Source organism: Oncorhynchus clarkii, chromosome 19 (assembly GCF_045791955.1).
Source record: "Oncorhynchus clarkii lewisi isolate Uvic-CL-2024 chromosome 19, UVic_Ocla_1.0, whole genome shotgun sequence".
In the NCBI taxonomy this organism is placed as follows: Eukaryota; Metazoa; Chordata; class Actinopteri; order Salmoniformes; family Salmonidae; genus Oncorhynchus; species Oncorhynchus clarkii.
This window is the reverse complement of record NC_092165.1, coordinates 44,912,075-44,927,857: the sequence shown is the minus strand read 5'-3', so window position 1 is coordinate 44,927,857 and position 15,783 is coordinate 44,912,075. Positions and strand designations below refer to the sequence as shown.

Genomic DNA, 15,783 nt, shown 5'->3' with positions numbered 1-15,783 from the left:
TGGGGGTCAGTGACTGAGACCATACAGTGGTTCATTCTAATCTTAACCATAGACTTCTACTACGGTACACCACTGATACAGTTGAAATAAATAATGCAACTCTTAATTTCTTAATCACCAGATGGAATGGGAAGTCTTTCTACAAGATTTGTTTTACTTTGACTTAAACATTTGAGGAAGTAAACTTTTCAGCCAAAATTACAAATCCTTTCCTTGTCTTTATCTCAAAGCAGGAAATGCACATAACGGTAGGTGAAGAATACTGATAAGGTAATGACATCAATAGGCCCACTGTTTTCCCAGTCAGACATTACATTAATACATTTGCCCCACAATGTTTGTACATACTACATGATTTTTCTGAGCATGCTAACTAGGGTCATTGTAAAATGTGAACATGGGATAACAAACCAACCACTGCTATCCAAGCAGTATCCACAATATCTCCGCTAAGTGTGTCTTAAGTGCTATAAAGGAAGTTAATGTTTGTTTCCCTGTCGCACTGACTGAGAATCTTTGGTTTAAAATGTTCCAGATCACACCCACTGCATTGCCTCACCTTGATTGAGCTAATAAACTGACTGGTACAGAAAGCTATGGGTGATCTTTTTTACATTCCATTAACATGACATGGAGACTGTATTACTCACTTTCAGACTATTACTGTATTCTCAGTATATCATGACCTATCTAGTGTAAATCTATTCATCCACTAAGCAGATAATTTATGAGTTTAACATGATTTTGATACTTTATATTTGTGATAACTTTTTTGTGACTTAGCATGATCTCAATGCCACTGTTACTGCTCTACCAGCAGTTTCAGTACAACCACCATTACAATCCTCATTATAGTCAGTGAAACTTGGCATTTTTCATTGTTTCAACAGCATCCATTGCATCATTGTCTCTGATAAATAAACAAAACAACAAATATTGGCACATGTCGGTATCTCAGAACTTAAGTACCACCCAAATGTACATGGTAAACTATAAAGTAATATGGCAGTAACTTCTTGGGAAAGTACTCTGGGCAGCATTGCCAACAGTCTCAAAAATCAGACTCCATTCATCTATATATATATATATTCTTATGTTTATTTTCCACTGGCCCACATGTTTTTCTCAGTGCTGATATTAATAGTACAAACAACAGCAGTACAAATGTCACTATAGGAACAAGAATTGTCCATCTTTTTCTGTTGTCTTCAGAAACTCTGCTTTTTTCCACTGACCTCTCGTTTCCTGGGAAGAAAAGTTTGAACATTGCGATTATACTCTACGTCTAAACAACTGAACTCTATTTCTCTCTGTCTCTCAACATTTGTGCAGTAGAGGGGCAATGTCAAGGGTTTTTCAAATCCAGGATATTGTCTATTTACCTCTGAAGTGTGATCGCTCTTCTGATCTCCTGTCTCAGGTCCTTGTTCTTCAGGACAAAAGTGAAGGTCTTGTTGACAGGACCCTGTAGGGTCCGTGTACTGAAGACAGAGTATAGTCCATGTGTGTCCTCTAAAAGATGTATGACTGTTTTATTAGTGACATCACCGCTGTCATCCAGCCACTGCACCAAGGGTCGGGGAGACCCTCCCTGTGAGGTCAAGACTAGCTCCACATTGCTTGGAGATGCTGTGAAGTCCAGGTGTATGCTGAAATAGAGGTCATGGACACACTTTATATTCTTTCTTGCAATTAAACTATCTCAGTAAACATTTTACATCACAAGAAACCCAAATTGGTGTGATAAAGAACAGTGCTTTTCTAGGACATCAGTCATTTTCAGTCCACAAAGCGGAGAATGTTTAATACTCTATCACACCTGCTAATTTCAGGGGAAAGGTCTTCTGACTGCCCAGCACTGTGCTCACAGAGCAGGTATAGTCCCCTTTGTCCCCCAGGTTGGTATGGTCCAGCATGAGAGAGGCATTACCCCTCTTCATCTCTGAGTGGTACAGGCTTGTTCTGTTGGCATAATGTCTGCTCTGTCTGTCGAGTTGGTCCTGACCGTAGTAGAAGCTGTGGATCACCTCCAGCCCTCTCTCCCATGTGATCACACTGCTGGCCAGGTCCCAGACCTTTCCCACAGGAAAACTGCAGTCTAGTACCACATGCTGCCCCACGATGGAAAGCTGGGGTTCACTGGGAACCTTGATCTCAAATTCAACTATGCACAGACAGGGACACAGACAGTCTCACTACCCCATCTAAGATATCATGATTACAGTGACACTTTTGATCAGATACACATTACTCCTTACATTGACAGTAAAAGAAGAGTACCATAGAAATGTGTATACCAGAATAAGATCCCTTGAAGAACAGGATTGAAACAAAACATAATTGAGTGACCCAGGATTTCCAACTCATGACAGAGTTTACTGTATTCAATCAGTATTTGTCAAATTCAAGTAAGTCCTTCAATGAATTAGCTGCAGTCCAGGCACTGGTGTCATGCAATGTATTTTGAAAATGAAAGAACCACTAATCTTTCATTCTGACACTGGCTCCATGACACTCAGGTGCATAGCAGGCAGTAGTTTATTGCATGACTTGTCTATTAAGTTATCATTGTAAATCCAGATCCAGACCCATGATTTGATCGTATAAAGGAATTTAGTTTTTAGCCCCCAACAAAGATCCACATGAATCCATTCCAATCCCTTATTTCTCAAGGAAGACCTTCTGCAGATGCTCATGTCTGAGCATGTTTCCTTTTTACGGCCTCTGATAGGAGAGTTTCGTAACAATAAACCTCTGGACTTGTTGCTCAACAGAGCGCTTTGGCCCACTAAATCAGGGATGGTCAATCGTTGGCCACACCCCTTTCGTAGGCCCACGGGCCAATAAAAAATACATCATAGTATATACACTACCATGAAAATGTTTGCGGTCACCTAGAAATGTCCTTGTTTTTTAAAGAAATTTTTAAAAAATGTGTCCATTAAAATAACATAAAATTAATCAGAAATACAGTGTAGACATTTTTTATGTTATAAATGACTATTGTAGCTGGAAACAGCAGATTTTTAATGGAATATCTACATTGGTGTATAGAGGCTCATTATCAGCAACCATCACTCCTGTGTTTCAATGGCATGTTGTGTTAGCTAATCCAAGTTTATAATTTTAAAAGGCTAATTGATCATTAGAAAAACCTTTTGCAATTATGTTACCACAGCTGAAAACTGTTCTGATTAAAGAAGCGATAAAACGGGCCTTCTTTAGAATAGTTGAGTATCTGGAGCTTCAGCATTTGTGGGTTCGATTACAGGGTCAAAATGGCCAGAAACAAAGAACTTTCTTCTGAAAGTCGTCAGTCTATTCAAATAAACTCAGCAAAAAAAAGAAATGCCCCTTTTTCAGGACCCTGTCAAAGACAATTCGTAAAAATCCAAATAACTTCACAGATCTTCTTTGTAAAGGGTTTAAACACGGTTTCGCATGCTTGTTCAATGAACCATAAACAATTAATGAACATGCACCTGTGGACCGGTCGTTAAGACACTAACAGCTTGCAGACAGTTGGCAATTAAGGTCACAGTTATGAAATCTTAGGACACTAAAGAGGCCTTTCTACTGACTCTGAAAGACACAAAAAGAAAGATGCCCAGGGTCCCTGCTCATCTGTGTGAACGTGCCTTAGGCATACTGCAAGGAGGCATGAGGACTGCAGATGTGGCCTGGGCAATAAATGACTATGTCCGTATTGTGAGACGCCTAAGACAGCGCTACAGGGAGACAGGACGGACAGCTGATCATCCTCGCAGTGGCAGACCACGTGTAACAACACCTGCACAGGATCGGTACACCCGAACATCACACCTGCGGGACAGGTACAGGATGGCAACAACTACCCGAGCTACACCAGGAACGTACAATCCCTCCATCAGTGCTCAGACCGTCATCAATAGGCTGTGAGAGGACTGAGGGCTTGTAGGCCTGTTGTAAAGCACAAACCCACCGTCGCTGAACCAGACAGGACTGGCAAAAAGTGCTCTTCACTGACGAGTCACGGTTTTGTCTCACCAGGGGTGATGGTCGGATTCACGTTTATTGTCGAAGGAAGGAGCGTTGCACCAAGGCTTGTACTCTGGAGCGAGATCGATTTGGAGGTGGAGGGTCCGTCATGGTCTGGGGCGGTGTGTCACAGCATCATCGTACTGAGCTTGTCATTGCAGGTAATCTCAACGCTGTGCGTTACAGGAAACATCCTCCTCCCTCATGTGCTACCCTTCCTGCAGGCTCATCCTGACATGAGCCTCCAGCATGACAATGCCACCAGCCATACTCCTCGTTCTGTGCGTGATTTCCTGCAAGACATGAATGTCAGTGTTCTGCCATGGCCAGCGAGGAGCCCGGATCTCAATCACATTTAGCATGTCTGGGACCTGTTGGATCGGACGGTGAGGGCTAGGGCCATTCCCCCCAGAAATGCCCGGGAACTTGCTTTGATGGAAGAGTGGGGTAACATCTCACAGCAAGAACTGAAGAACTGGGAAATCTGGTGCAGTCCATGAGGAAGAGGTGCACTGCAGTACTTAATGCAGCTGGTGGCCACACCAGATACTGACTGTTACTGTTACATATCAGTTGTTGAATCTTGTTATGTTTATACAAATATTTACACATTTTAGGTTTGCTGAAAATAAACGCAGTTGACAGTGAGAGGACGTTTTTTTTCTTCCTGAGTTTAGTACCCGTAAAACACCAGTCTCATCAGTGAAGAGGCGACTCCGGGATGCTGGCCTTCTAGGCAAAGTTCCTCTGTCCAGTGTCTGTGTTCTTTTGCCCATCTTAATCTTTTCTTTTTATTGGCCAGTCTGAGATATGGCTTTTTCTTTGCAACTCTGCCTAGAAGGCCAGCATCCCGGAGTCGCCTCTTCACTGTTGATGTTGAGACTGGTGTTTGCTAAAGTTAAGATATCGTTGTCACCGGCAAACTTCAGTCAGTCAGGGAAGCTGCAGTCTAGGAAGCTGCAGTCTATCTCCACCATGGATGGCAAGCTTGGACAGACTGGGAACAGAGATCTGAAACCAGTGGAGCCTGCTGAGGGGAGGACCGCTCATAATGGCTGGAAACCATGTGTTTGATACCATTCCACTAATTCCGCTCCAGGCATTACCACAATCTCGTCCTCCCCAATTAAGATATCACCAACCTCCTGCAGTAAACATATCTACAGACACAGTAACACAAACAGTTTTACTAACCACTCTGGATAGTGGCAAATTCAGCACACACTTAATGTTTGAGAAAGACTGTGGGTTTTAACTGGTAAACAACGTATTATTTATTACCTAAACAGTAATATGGTAAATCATTGGCACTACTGATGTGTTAACTCATAACAAAATAACATAATACTGTATATCTCAAATTCAACTACAGCGACAGGGACACAGACAGTCTTACATCAATGTAGTTAGTCACCATTGATAGTAAAACCAGGAGTACCATAGAAGTGAGTCTTACCAGAGAAGGAAGTCTTAAATCAGTCGTTCCCAAACTGGTTTGCAGGAGGATATTTTTTGTGCATTTTTACAATGTCATTATTATATAGTATTATTTATTTTTTTGTCTCTAGAACCCATACTCAAATCTACATTCAGTAATGTTTTGAGGGTTTTATTAATACCTTTTCTATACTTATTCTATGGTCTGGGTATGTTTTTTCACCACTCAACCATTTATGCTGGGTCACGACTCAACAGACACTTAAATTGGTGGGTCACAAAGCAAAACATTTGTGAACCACTGTCTTAAATAACTGGAGAGAAACAAAACATCCTTTGAGTGATTCATGATGTCCAGGTCATGACAGAGTTGACTTTATTCAACCAGCAATTCTACACAATAAAATAAGTCCTTCAGTGAATCAGAAGCAGTCCAGGCACTGGTATTTTACAGTTTATGCTGAGGAATGAATGACCTACTGATACTCCATGCACTTACTGTAACTCTTTGTCACTGACTCCGCCTAGCCCGGGCTTCCCTCTCGATGAGGTGAAAGCCTGTGACAGAAGCTAGAGTCCGCCAAATGACACACAACGTCAGTGACACAAGGACATTGCCAAATAATCTTTGACGTTATTCTAGTATCTTCTATGACCTGCTTATTCATTTGTCATTGTAAATCAAGATACACCCCAATTCATATCAAGGCATTTGGTTAAGCCCCAACAGAGATCCATCCACTCACATAAATTCAATCCCTTATTCCCCATGGATTCTCTCAGACATGCCCTCTAATAAGAGTTTATATAGCAGCTCAGCAACAATAATACAATAAACATCTGGTTTAAAAATAAACCTTGACAAAGGTAACAGATTATTTTGTTACCCCTGTCAAGGTTTGACACATTACCCAGGAGACAGACAAAACAAACATTCAAACATAAACAATATATTATGTCAAATCTAAATAATAACAATATTAAAATAGGCATGACATATACAGTCAATCTATTCAATAATTTGTCTAAATTATAACTGTCAACAGACTGTCAAAAGATGCGTCTAAGATGGACACTGGAAAACCAGACGTGTGTGAATGTGAAGTTTCAACATCCTGATAAGACAGAAAAAGTACAAACCTGGGGGAAACCCGAGCGCAGGAAGTGTGTGTGTGTGTGTCTCACATAAATGGATCTAACTGACTGATAAAATATTGACAGAACTTTTCTCAAAATGTTTCAGAAAAAGGGTAGAAATAATGATATGGCTGAATTCATTCATTGTGAATAAATCAATTTATTCGGTTATATTGAAATAAGTGAAACTATACTTAATAATTTTTCATAATCTTTTATCATTGAAATCACTTTGAATAATATTTAGTACTTCCAAAGCAGATTTCATTCAGATGAGGAATATCCCAATTTCTGGACAATTTAGCAACATAAATGCAATGTATAGTATAGCTCCTATCTGGTTGAAAGGAAGTGTATCTAAATCTGAGGGACAAGTAATTAAAAACAAGACAAATACCTATTTGTTCAAATACTCCTAGTGAAAGACTGAGATTTGATTTACACAAAGGGTGAGCTTCCAGTACAAATTTATGAACATTAATATCAACAACAGAGAAACAAAACATGAACATGTAAATTGGGATTCTCAGCATGAATATGATTCTCATCCTCAGAACAAATGACATCATCCAGTTCTGATGACATCATTTTAGTTGCTAGGGAGATCAGAAAATATGATGACATCAGATGACTTCGTAAAATATTGACATATATTGAAACGTAGAACAAAAGAAAAAAAACATTATTATTTTTTTCTCCCAAAATGCTATGGAAGATGTTTACAGGAAAAAGATATTAGGTAAATCATGTTTAATGCAAAAACATGAAGGATGAAATGGGAACTTAACACAATTTAATAGTGCATGATCTTATAATGATATGAATATATAAAAATACAACATTCTGGTATATAATCCAGACAAGTGGATTATAAAACTTCTCATTGTTTTGTGTACCAAACGGCAGTAGCTGTAACATTCCATAGTTGACACTAGAGGGCAACCTAGACTTGTACCTAGACCAGAATGCTGTCCATGGCTGTCTATTGTTAATCAGACCAGTAAGAAGTCCTTCTGGCAAAGAAAAATACTCTAAAATAGAAAAAATAGTATTAGAGAAATTAAAGACCAACACCATTTTCATATAAACTCAAAGGATTGTTTTTGTTGTTGTTGACAGGGCAACATTTAGCTATGTCCTGTTGCCTTGCCTTCAGAAGGCTCTGTAGTTCTCATCCACTCACCCCTTGATCCATCTCTCTCCCTCTTGCATATTGTGATTGACATATGGTGTTTGACACATTGGGTCTTCACAATTTACAGGTAAAAGTCAGTCTGTCTTTGTGAATGATTAGTCCTTGCCAAGTGGCAGTGTTGCTCATGTGGATGATGATGATGGTGACACTTCAACACTAACTGCTGTCCCGTTTGGAGCCTCTGGAGCACCTTTGACAGGAGAGAAAGATAAGTCAGATCAGATCAACATGAATGGATAATAGCTGTAACAAAGGAGGCAATTATGGTTGTGTCAGAATCACAGATCCCTTACCCTCAGTGTTGTCTGCTGGCTGTGCTTCCTGTCCCGCAGTTTGCACATGCTCAGTCTCCACACTGGGTTCTGCATCTGTGACCTTAAGCCTGGGTTTCCTTGCCACAGGTGGTGGAACCTTGACTGCCACCTCCTTCTGTGTTTCTATGGACTTGGATGGATTGGACATAGATGAAAGCTCTGCCACCAGCTTCTTTGTGAGATTGGCCTGGGCCTCAGGGGTTGAGAGGGTTTCTATGACAACCTTCTTTGTGCTCTTGGCGAAGATGAAACTGGCGGTAGATGAGGGGAACTTGAGACCTGTTGGGGAAGTTGGGGAGTGCAGGCTGAGATGAGAGGGAGGCCCCTCTTTACTTCTGGCCTCTGTCCTCAAGCGAATGGCCTCCTGCATTCTCATGGTGGCTGAGGCAGAAGGAGACTTACTTGTAGGAGAGGTGACAGTAGAGGACTTTGAGGGTAAATTAACTATGCTGGGCTGGAACTTGGCTGTGGTTGTGGTTGGGACTGAGGTTAGGGCTGCCTCTGGGACAGTGGCTGAGGTTAGGGCTGCCTCTGGGACAGTGGCTGAGGTTAGGGCTGCCTCTGGGACAGTGGCTGAGGTTAGGGCTGCCTCTGGGACAGTGGCTGAGGTTAGGGCTGCCTCCGGGACAGTGGCTGAGGTTAGGGCTGCCTCTGGGACAGTGGCTGTGGGAAGTTGTGAGACAACAGTAGTAGGTGGGGATGTGACAGTGGGAGGGGGAGCTGTCATGATCAGAGACCTTCGAATAGGCTTCTGTGGAGCCTCCCCGTTACTGGGTTGTTTGGCCCTCAAAGTGACCTCTGTATGGTTCTGTCCCTGACTCTGGTCCTTTTTCAGACCCTGGTCACCATTATTGACAGACCTCAGCTTGATCATCTGCAGAAGGGAGGGGGTGACCACAGGAGTGGGGGCCTCCTCTGGGGGAGTGGGAGAGCTCTTGCCGAGGGACATCTTCTCTTGGTTCTGGCACTCTGTGATCCCTGGACTGGGCTGCGGTATTCCCTGGGGTACAGATGAAACTTCCTGAGGTGCAGGTCGGGCAGGGTTTGGAGCACCCACTGTCCCTTCTGAAACAGGGGGCACAGGTTCTGTCATAATAACCCCCTCCTCACAACCACTGGGTGGTGGGGGAAGGGGGAGGTCAAGCTCATCGCCAAGGGTGGCCAAGTCCATGGGAGGTGGGGGAGGAGGCCAGAAGGATTCCCCAGTGGTGTAGACTAGTGGGAGCTCTGGAGCGGGTGAAGAATCTGAGGGGACCCCAAGTATGGTCACTGGCGGGGTCTGTTTGGAAGGGGGAAGGGGAGGATAGTGTGCTGGGGGAGGAGAAGGAGATGGCGAGACGCGTGCTAGAGTAGGGCTAAGCATAGACAACGTGTCCATTTTAAGTTGAGATTCAGTCCTTTTCTCTGTAGCAGGAGTCTGTATTTCTGTATTTACTTTTCCTAGGCCCCTTCCTGGAGCTACTGAGGCGTTCACTGACTTTTCATTTACCAACCGACTTGCCTGGTGGACCTTCTCTAGTTTACCTATCATCTGACTTACCTTGACCTTCTCTGGTTCAACCACCAACTGACTTCCTTGTACCCTCTCTTGTTCAACTTTCTGTGCCACTTCACTATTCCTTTTCATACCTTCAGAAGGCTCTATTTGAGTCGGTCCTTTATCTCCCACTTCTATAACCACTGGACTCAACCCATCTTTTTCCTGGACCCTTGGACTCTCCTGACCGTTTCCTGACACAGATGTTAGTGCTGCTGGATTACTGGTCTGCTCTTTAGACAGAGACTCAGTGACCCTATCTAGCACACCTCCTGCCTCCTGCTCTGGTGCAGACTCAGAAGCCTCTCTTGATGTGGAAGGAGACTGCCTCTGCTGTCGTCGATCCTTTGGGTTCTTTCGCACCAGCGTATCCGTGTTGTTGGGGGCCGGGGGACCTAGCAGCAGTTCAAAAGTGCGCTTGTTGTGTGCCCATACCTCCGGGGGAGGAGGAGAGGGGGCACACACTTTGGGTGGGGGAGGGATGTTGAACAGCTCTCTGAGTGCCATGACTGAAGGTGAGGAAGTTACAGTGTCGACTGGAGGGGATGGACGAGGCGTCTTTCTGCTGTCAGAGGCCTGTGGCTGAATAACAGGTGATGGGGATGGTGCCTTGGGGAAAATGCTTGCTAGTTTGGCCAGGATGCCCCTCTTGTTTCCTGGGGATGAGTTATGGGTCTGTTTGGAGGGGAGGGTGGGCATGCCACCCGGGCTGGGATAGCAGCTGGAGGGGGAAACAGTCTTCTTCAGGATGTTTTCCTGGGGGGTCTGTTTCTGGGGAGAGAAGCCTGTGGAGCCTGGCTGCTCATTCCTCTCCTCTTCCCTGGCTGCTTGCTGTCGGGTGTGAAAGGAGTTGGTGGTCACAGAGCCCGAGGACTCATCCAGAGAGCTGGTGTCTGCTGTGTATCCAGGGCTACTTTTGTTGCTGGAGGGCATGGGAGAAGAGCCGGTCTCCCCAGCACTGACAGCCTTAGCCTCCCCACCACGGACTGGGCTGCTTTGGGTAGGGGCAGCCACCCTGATGTCAGTCAGGTCTCGTGAGCGCCGCTTCATCTTGTCCTTGTGTAAGGAGTAGGAGCGGCTGGGTGGGGCCGGTGCCCTCTTGGACTTCATCACAGATAGGCTTCGGATGAAGGGCCCCTCCTGTTTGCCATCATCCCCTCTGGCTTTCCCCTTGCCTTTGATGGTTGAGGTCCTGGAGGCCTTACTGACAGAGGAGTGGATACTCTCTCTGTCCAGGGCCATCTCCCTGGATGAGCCCTCCCCATCCCCCCCCTGTCTGGTGGTGCTGTTGGAGGACACAGTGGAGGAGTCAGACACCAGGGTCTCAGAGGACTCAGAGTGGCTCCATCCAGAGCTGTCAGAGAAGTGTGGTGGGTTGTATCGGGAGGCGGAGGACATGGCGGAGGTTCGGGAGGAGGCTCTGGAGGAGGCAGGGCTGGCCAGCAGCAGTCTGCTCTTACTGACGGTACGGACACTGCTCCGGCTGCGGTTATGGCTAATCTCCACCACGTCGATGGAGGGTGGCAGCACGGCATTGGGGATGATCTTAGACATGTAGGTGGCCTGGGGGGACATGGACATGACGGGGCTGGGGGGATGGTGCGGCAGGCCGGACACCGTGGTCATCCAGGGGACGGCCAGGGAATTGGGCCTCTTCAGGCCGCACAGCTGGGGGCCCATTCGCTGGAGGAGAGCCAGGTCATCTGTGTGACCGGCCCGGGAGGGGAACTTCTGAACCTGGTCCTCACTAACGGGCTGCAGGCCTTCTACAGACTGGAGATATATCCTCACACCCTCCTGGGAATCAGCTAGGTGAGGCCCATCAATGGTGTGGATGTCCAGGCTCTCACCGTTATGGAGCCCGTCCTCGTCTATAACCCGACGAGCTGCCCATGATGCTCTATCCAGCCCTTTAGTGAGGAACAACAGGACAAATCAGAATAAACAGCTACACAAGCAAACACAAGCACAGAAGCTTTTATTGAAGGTGAAATTATCCACAGGTATCTTCACAATGGTCTATATTGACATTTCAATGAATTTAGAGCATAAATAATGAGTAGCGTACCCAGTTCCCTCTGGATGTGTTGTGGTATCCCCATAACTGTGGTTCTCCTGTGTCTCCTCCTGGCCTTGGTCTTCTCTGGCTTCTTCTCTGACTTCAGGGGCCTGAAGGTTGAAGCTGGTGGACGAGACAAAAAGCAGGAGAAATATTAGGTCAAAATCAACAAAAACCAACAGCCGCTTTCCCTCCAGTGTTTACTCTAAAACACATTGAAGACAAAGAAAATCAAACTGGTTGAAAAAGGTTTTATAGTGGTTCCAGTATGAATTGTTTTCTGGTTATGGTCATGTCATGTTACCTTGGCGGGTCAGTCCTGACCGTGAGGACCGTGTGGAGACAGCGGAGCGCGTTGAGACCTGGGACATGGTGTCTAGTATAGTGCTGTCTGACAAAGAGCCTCTCCTCTCTCTGTAACTGTCACTCTCAGTCTCGTCAGGCTGCCGGGTCACTGTTGACTGTAGAAATCACAGAAAATTCCAAAGTAAATTATTAGTATACACTTAATTAAAGCAGCTGTGAATGGTGTGAATTTGTGATGGGACAATGTTTAGTGATTTGATGTAGCACCATTGATGAAATGTAGAATGGGAAACTTACAGCGATGCTTTGGTCATCCTGGTAATCCACCCCATTATTTGTTTCTGAAATAAAGGTCAAAATATTTCAAATACAGTACCACACAGTACTTCACTTAAAGCATTAATCTTATCAGGGGTAGGTGTTGGATTAAGTGTGAGTATTTGGAGGGGGCTTTAGTACCTTCTTGCTGCTGAAGTTTGAGTCCCTCCTGGGCCTCAGTGTGCAGGTCCTCCAGGTACTTGGGCCGGCTGCCCTCGATGAACACATTCTCCTGGACGTGTGAAGGGACTTGAGTCCCCTCATCCTCCTGCTTTGGGACTGCTGGGAGGAGAAAGAGATAGAATGTGAGTGGATATATAATACAAAATAAAGAAATGTGTAAACAAATGAACAATACATTTGGCAAAACTACATTGCACCAAGATAAATGAACCACAAATCCCAGCAGGCTTCATTGACATAACCAGCCAGTATATTCCCCAAACAGTCCTACTCTCATATAATCCAGAGTAGCAGTGTCATAGGGTTATCATGAGGACAGTAGCAGGATAGTGTCCCTTGAGGACAGCAGTCCTGAACAGATCTAGGATCAGTGAGGTGATAACCAGTTAAGTAATGCTGAGAGTGAGGGGCAGCCGTGGCCATGTGGTAAGCCTGCAATCTTTAGTTAATCAAAGCTGCTTTATATTTAGCCATGTTCTGGACGTGTTCTGTGGGGCTAGGAAGACCATGCTGGAATTAGTCCTGTGGACCATGTGCTCTGAGCGATCCCTGCTATAAAGCACCATCTCTGGCTGTTCACCCTGGAAATAGACCCTCTTTGACCACTTTTAATTTTATCCTCCTAACAATAGCAAGTTCACACAAACTGTAAATTCAGTCAGAATGATTGATGAATGACATGTTTTTCAGACAGTTACAGTATTCCAGTTAAGTAAATACAACCTCTCAGTGACAGAGTCACCAAAATACATTTAGACACCATTTTAACATCATAAGGGGAGATAGTTTAGAATGGCTCTTCAGGGCTTACCAAGCCTCTGCATCACACCAATAGCAAACAGTTTGATACATTTTATGACAACAGGTATTCACTAATGAATTCACTCTAACTCATATCAATTGAACCAGTTAACCCTGCCCGTATCTCCTAGAGAAGGAACATTCGCTTGACCATAAAACTTCAACTTCAATAATTCAAGGTATGTATAATCAATGAAAAACCTGTCTGAGAAGGTCCAGGACTCAACCCATGAATTAGCCTATACACTGGAACTCACCTTTCCTCTTGAAAAGCAAAGGCACTGGCAGACAAACATTCTGAGTCAAAAGCACCACCATGGCTACTGAGACACCATGGTAATATAATCCCCCTTAAATTTAGAAAAACAGATCTTATCCTTAGAAAAATGACAGGAATTCAAAACTATCCCAGTGAGTAGAACTAAAAATGCAGGGTAGTTCAACATCCAATACAGACAAAATAATTCAGTGAACCGGGTAGAAAAGATCTTGCTTGAAGTTGTTGTTATTATTCCCCAATTCTAGTGGTTACACTTCCATCACTAGACAATGAGAGCTCAGACACTAATCCCAGCAGCCTAATTCTGCGCATCCCTCACGCAAACACCCCCCTCCTCATACCCCAGGCAACTGATCCCATTGATCCTTGTTTGTGGACATGCTGACCCTGGATTGGTCAGAACGTGATTATGACACCGACCATGCTGGGATCAGACACACACAAAGGGAAAGAGAAAAGTGGTTAGACAGTTGAAGCTCTTATCTGCTTGAAGCAGCCACTTATCATATTGACTAGATACTGTGCCATTTCTGAAAACTACTCTGGTCTAACTGACAGAGGAGATGAGGAGATCTAGTAATCCTTGAAGAACAAGTTCCTTTTGAAGTCTGAACCACAAGGTGGAGTAAAGGAGCTAGAAACTATGAAGGTTTTAGTTATCAAACAAGATCAATCCTGTTGGGAGAGAATACACAATAGAATAAATGTTACACAATGAAATCATGTACCTAACTACTTCTATCTATCAACACGGTCAATGGGATCTAACTGGACTGAAGTAATAAACTGACTACATCATTCCCTGCGATTTACTGCTGGCCAGAATTATGTGGAGAGGCTAATATGTCTTACTACTTTACATCCCTTTAGCAAATCTGCAACTGCCCCTTACTTCCCATGGGGCATGTCTGAAGATGTGTACTACTGTAATGTACAAACTTCATCTCAACCTGGGAAAATGGTCTATTTACCTCCTTGTGCAGTGAGCAAACATGACAAGGAATGTAGAACATCTGAGCAAACAGAAAACATGTCCATGTTATCATCATGCTGTATGACTCAGACCTTCACACAGTGCTCCAGGTATTTCACCAGGATGAATGGAACTTAGGCAACATGAATCATGTGGACCATCAGTGGCTCTGTCTGTGCTCTACCAGCATATTTTGCATAGATTGGTTGTTTGATTATGATTATAGCATCATGACATTGTCATTCATGGATAAGCAAGAAATGAGCCCTTTGTAGACCGGGACAAAACAGGAACAGGAGGAGGAAATGGAAAAATGTAAGTACAGCCACAATCACTAATAGATTTACAATAGAAATACACCAGTGAAACACAGAGGAAATAGTAATACCATAAACACGCAGACAGACACAGCATTTGGAGGGGGTCTGATGATGTCCCACAGCCTTTTGTTCGTTCCTATTGTAATTCAGTTCATATTAAATCACAGTAGTAACCCATCTGTCACTGGAGTCTAATAGAACACCAGTAGGATTTAAGAGGGAGGCTGATCCTGTGAGCCCCCAAACTGATGTTTACTCCAGGGATTTCAGTGCCAATACCCAATCTAATATGTATGATACCCAACAGCTTAATGCTCTGACATCAAAGATCAGCTTACAGACTCAATGAAATACAAATAACATGTGAGATTGTGTGATATTATGAATGTACACTACATTTGACACATAATTGAATGTAGAGAACAATGCTGAGCATTTAACTATGTCCCTTTGCATTACAGTTACAGCTCTAGTCGATAATGCAAACTAATGGTAAAGTGCCTTCAAAAATAATTCACACCCCTTGACTTTTTCCACATTTTGTTGTGTTACAGCCTGAATATAAAATGGATTAAATGTAGATTTTGTGTCACTGGCCTACACATAATCGCCCATAATGGAAAAGTGAAATTGTGTTTTTAGAAAGATTTTGAAATGAATTACAAATTGAAAGCTGAAATGTCTTGAGTCAATAAGTATTCAACCCCTTTGTTATGCCAAGCCTAAATAAGTTCAGGAGTAAAAATGAGCTGAAGTCACATAATAAGTTGTATGGACTCACTCTCTGTGCAATAAGTGTTGCACATGATTTGTGAATGACTACCTCATCTCTATACCCCACACATACAAATAAATATCTGTAAGGTCCCTCAGTGGAGCAGTGAATTTCAAAGACAAATTCAACCA

At 43.8% G+C, this 15,783-nt stretch overlaps 1 protein-coding gene across 7 annotated transcripts in view; it reads right to left on the bottom strand.

Annotated features, from left to right (window-relative positions):
- Positions 1–5,789: 5,789 nt before the first annotated feature.
- LOC139375285 (NHS-like protein 3) overlaps positions 5,790–15,783 on the bottom strand; it is a 50,755-nt gene continuing 40,761 nt past the window's right edge. For 3 of the 7 annotated variants that reach the window (XM_071116908.1, XM_071116909.1, XM_071116910.1), the window contains exons 3-8: positions 12,462–12,602; positions 12,300–12,343; positions 12,001–12,157; positions 11,706–11,819; positions 8,080–11,547; positions 5,790–7,976 (exon numbers count right to left, since the gene is read on the bottom strand). In XM_071116908.1, coding sequence (XP_070973009.1) covers positions 7,909–7,976; positions 8,080–11,547; positions 11,706–11,819; positions 12,001–12,157; positions 12,300–12,343; positions 12,462–12,602 — 3,992 coding nt within the window. In that variant the 3' untranslated portion in view covers positions 5,790–7,908. Of the gene's footprint in view, positions 7,977–8,079; positions 11,548–11,705; positions 11,820–12,000; positions 12,158–12,299; positions 12,344–12,461; positions 12,603–13,561; positions 14,136–15,783 lie in introns of those variants that run through there. The other 4 variants (XM_071116911.1, XM_071116912.1, XM_071116913.1 and 1 more) reach the window with 3 other exon arrangements.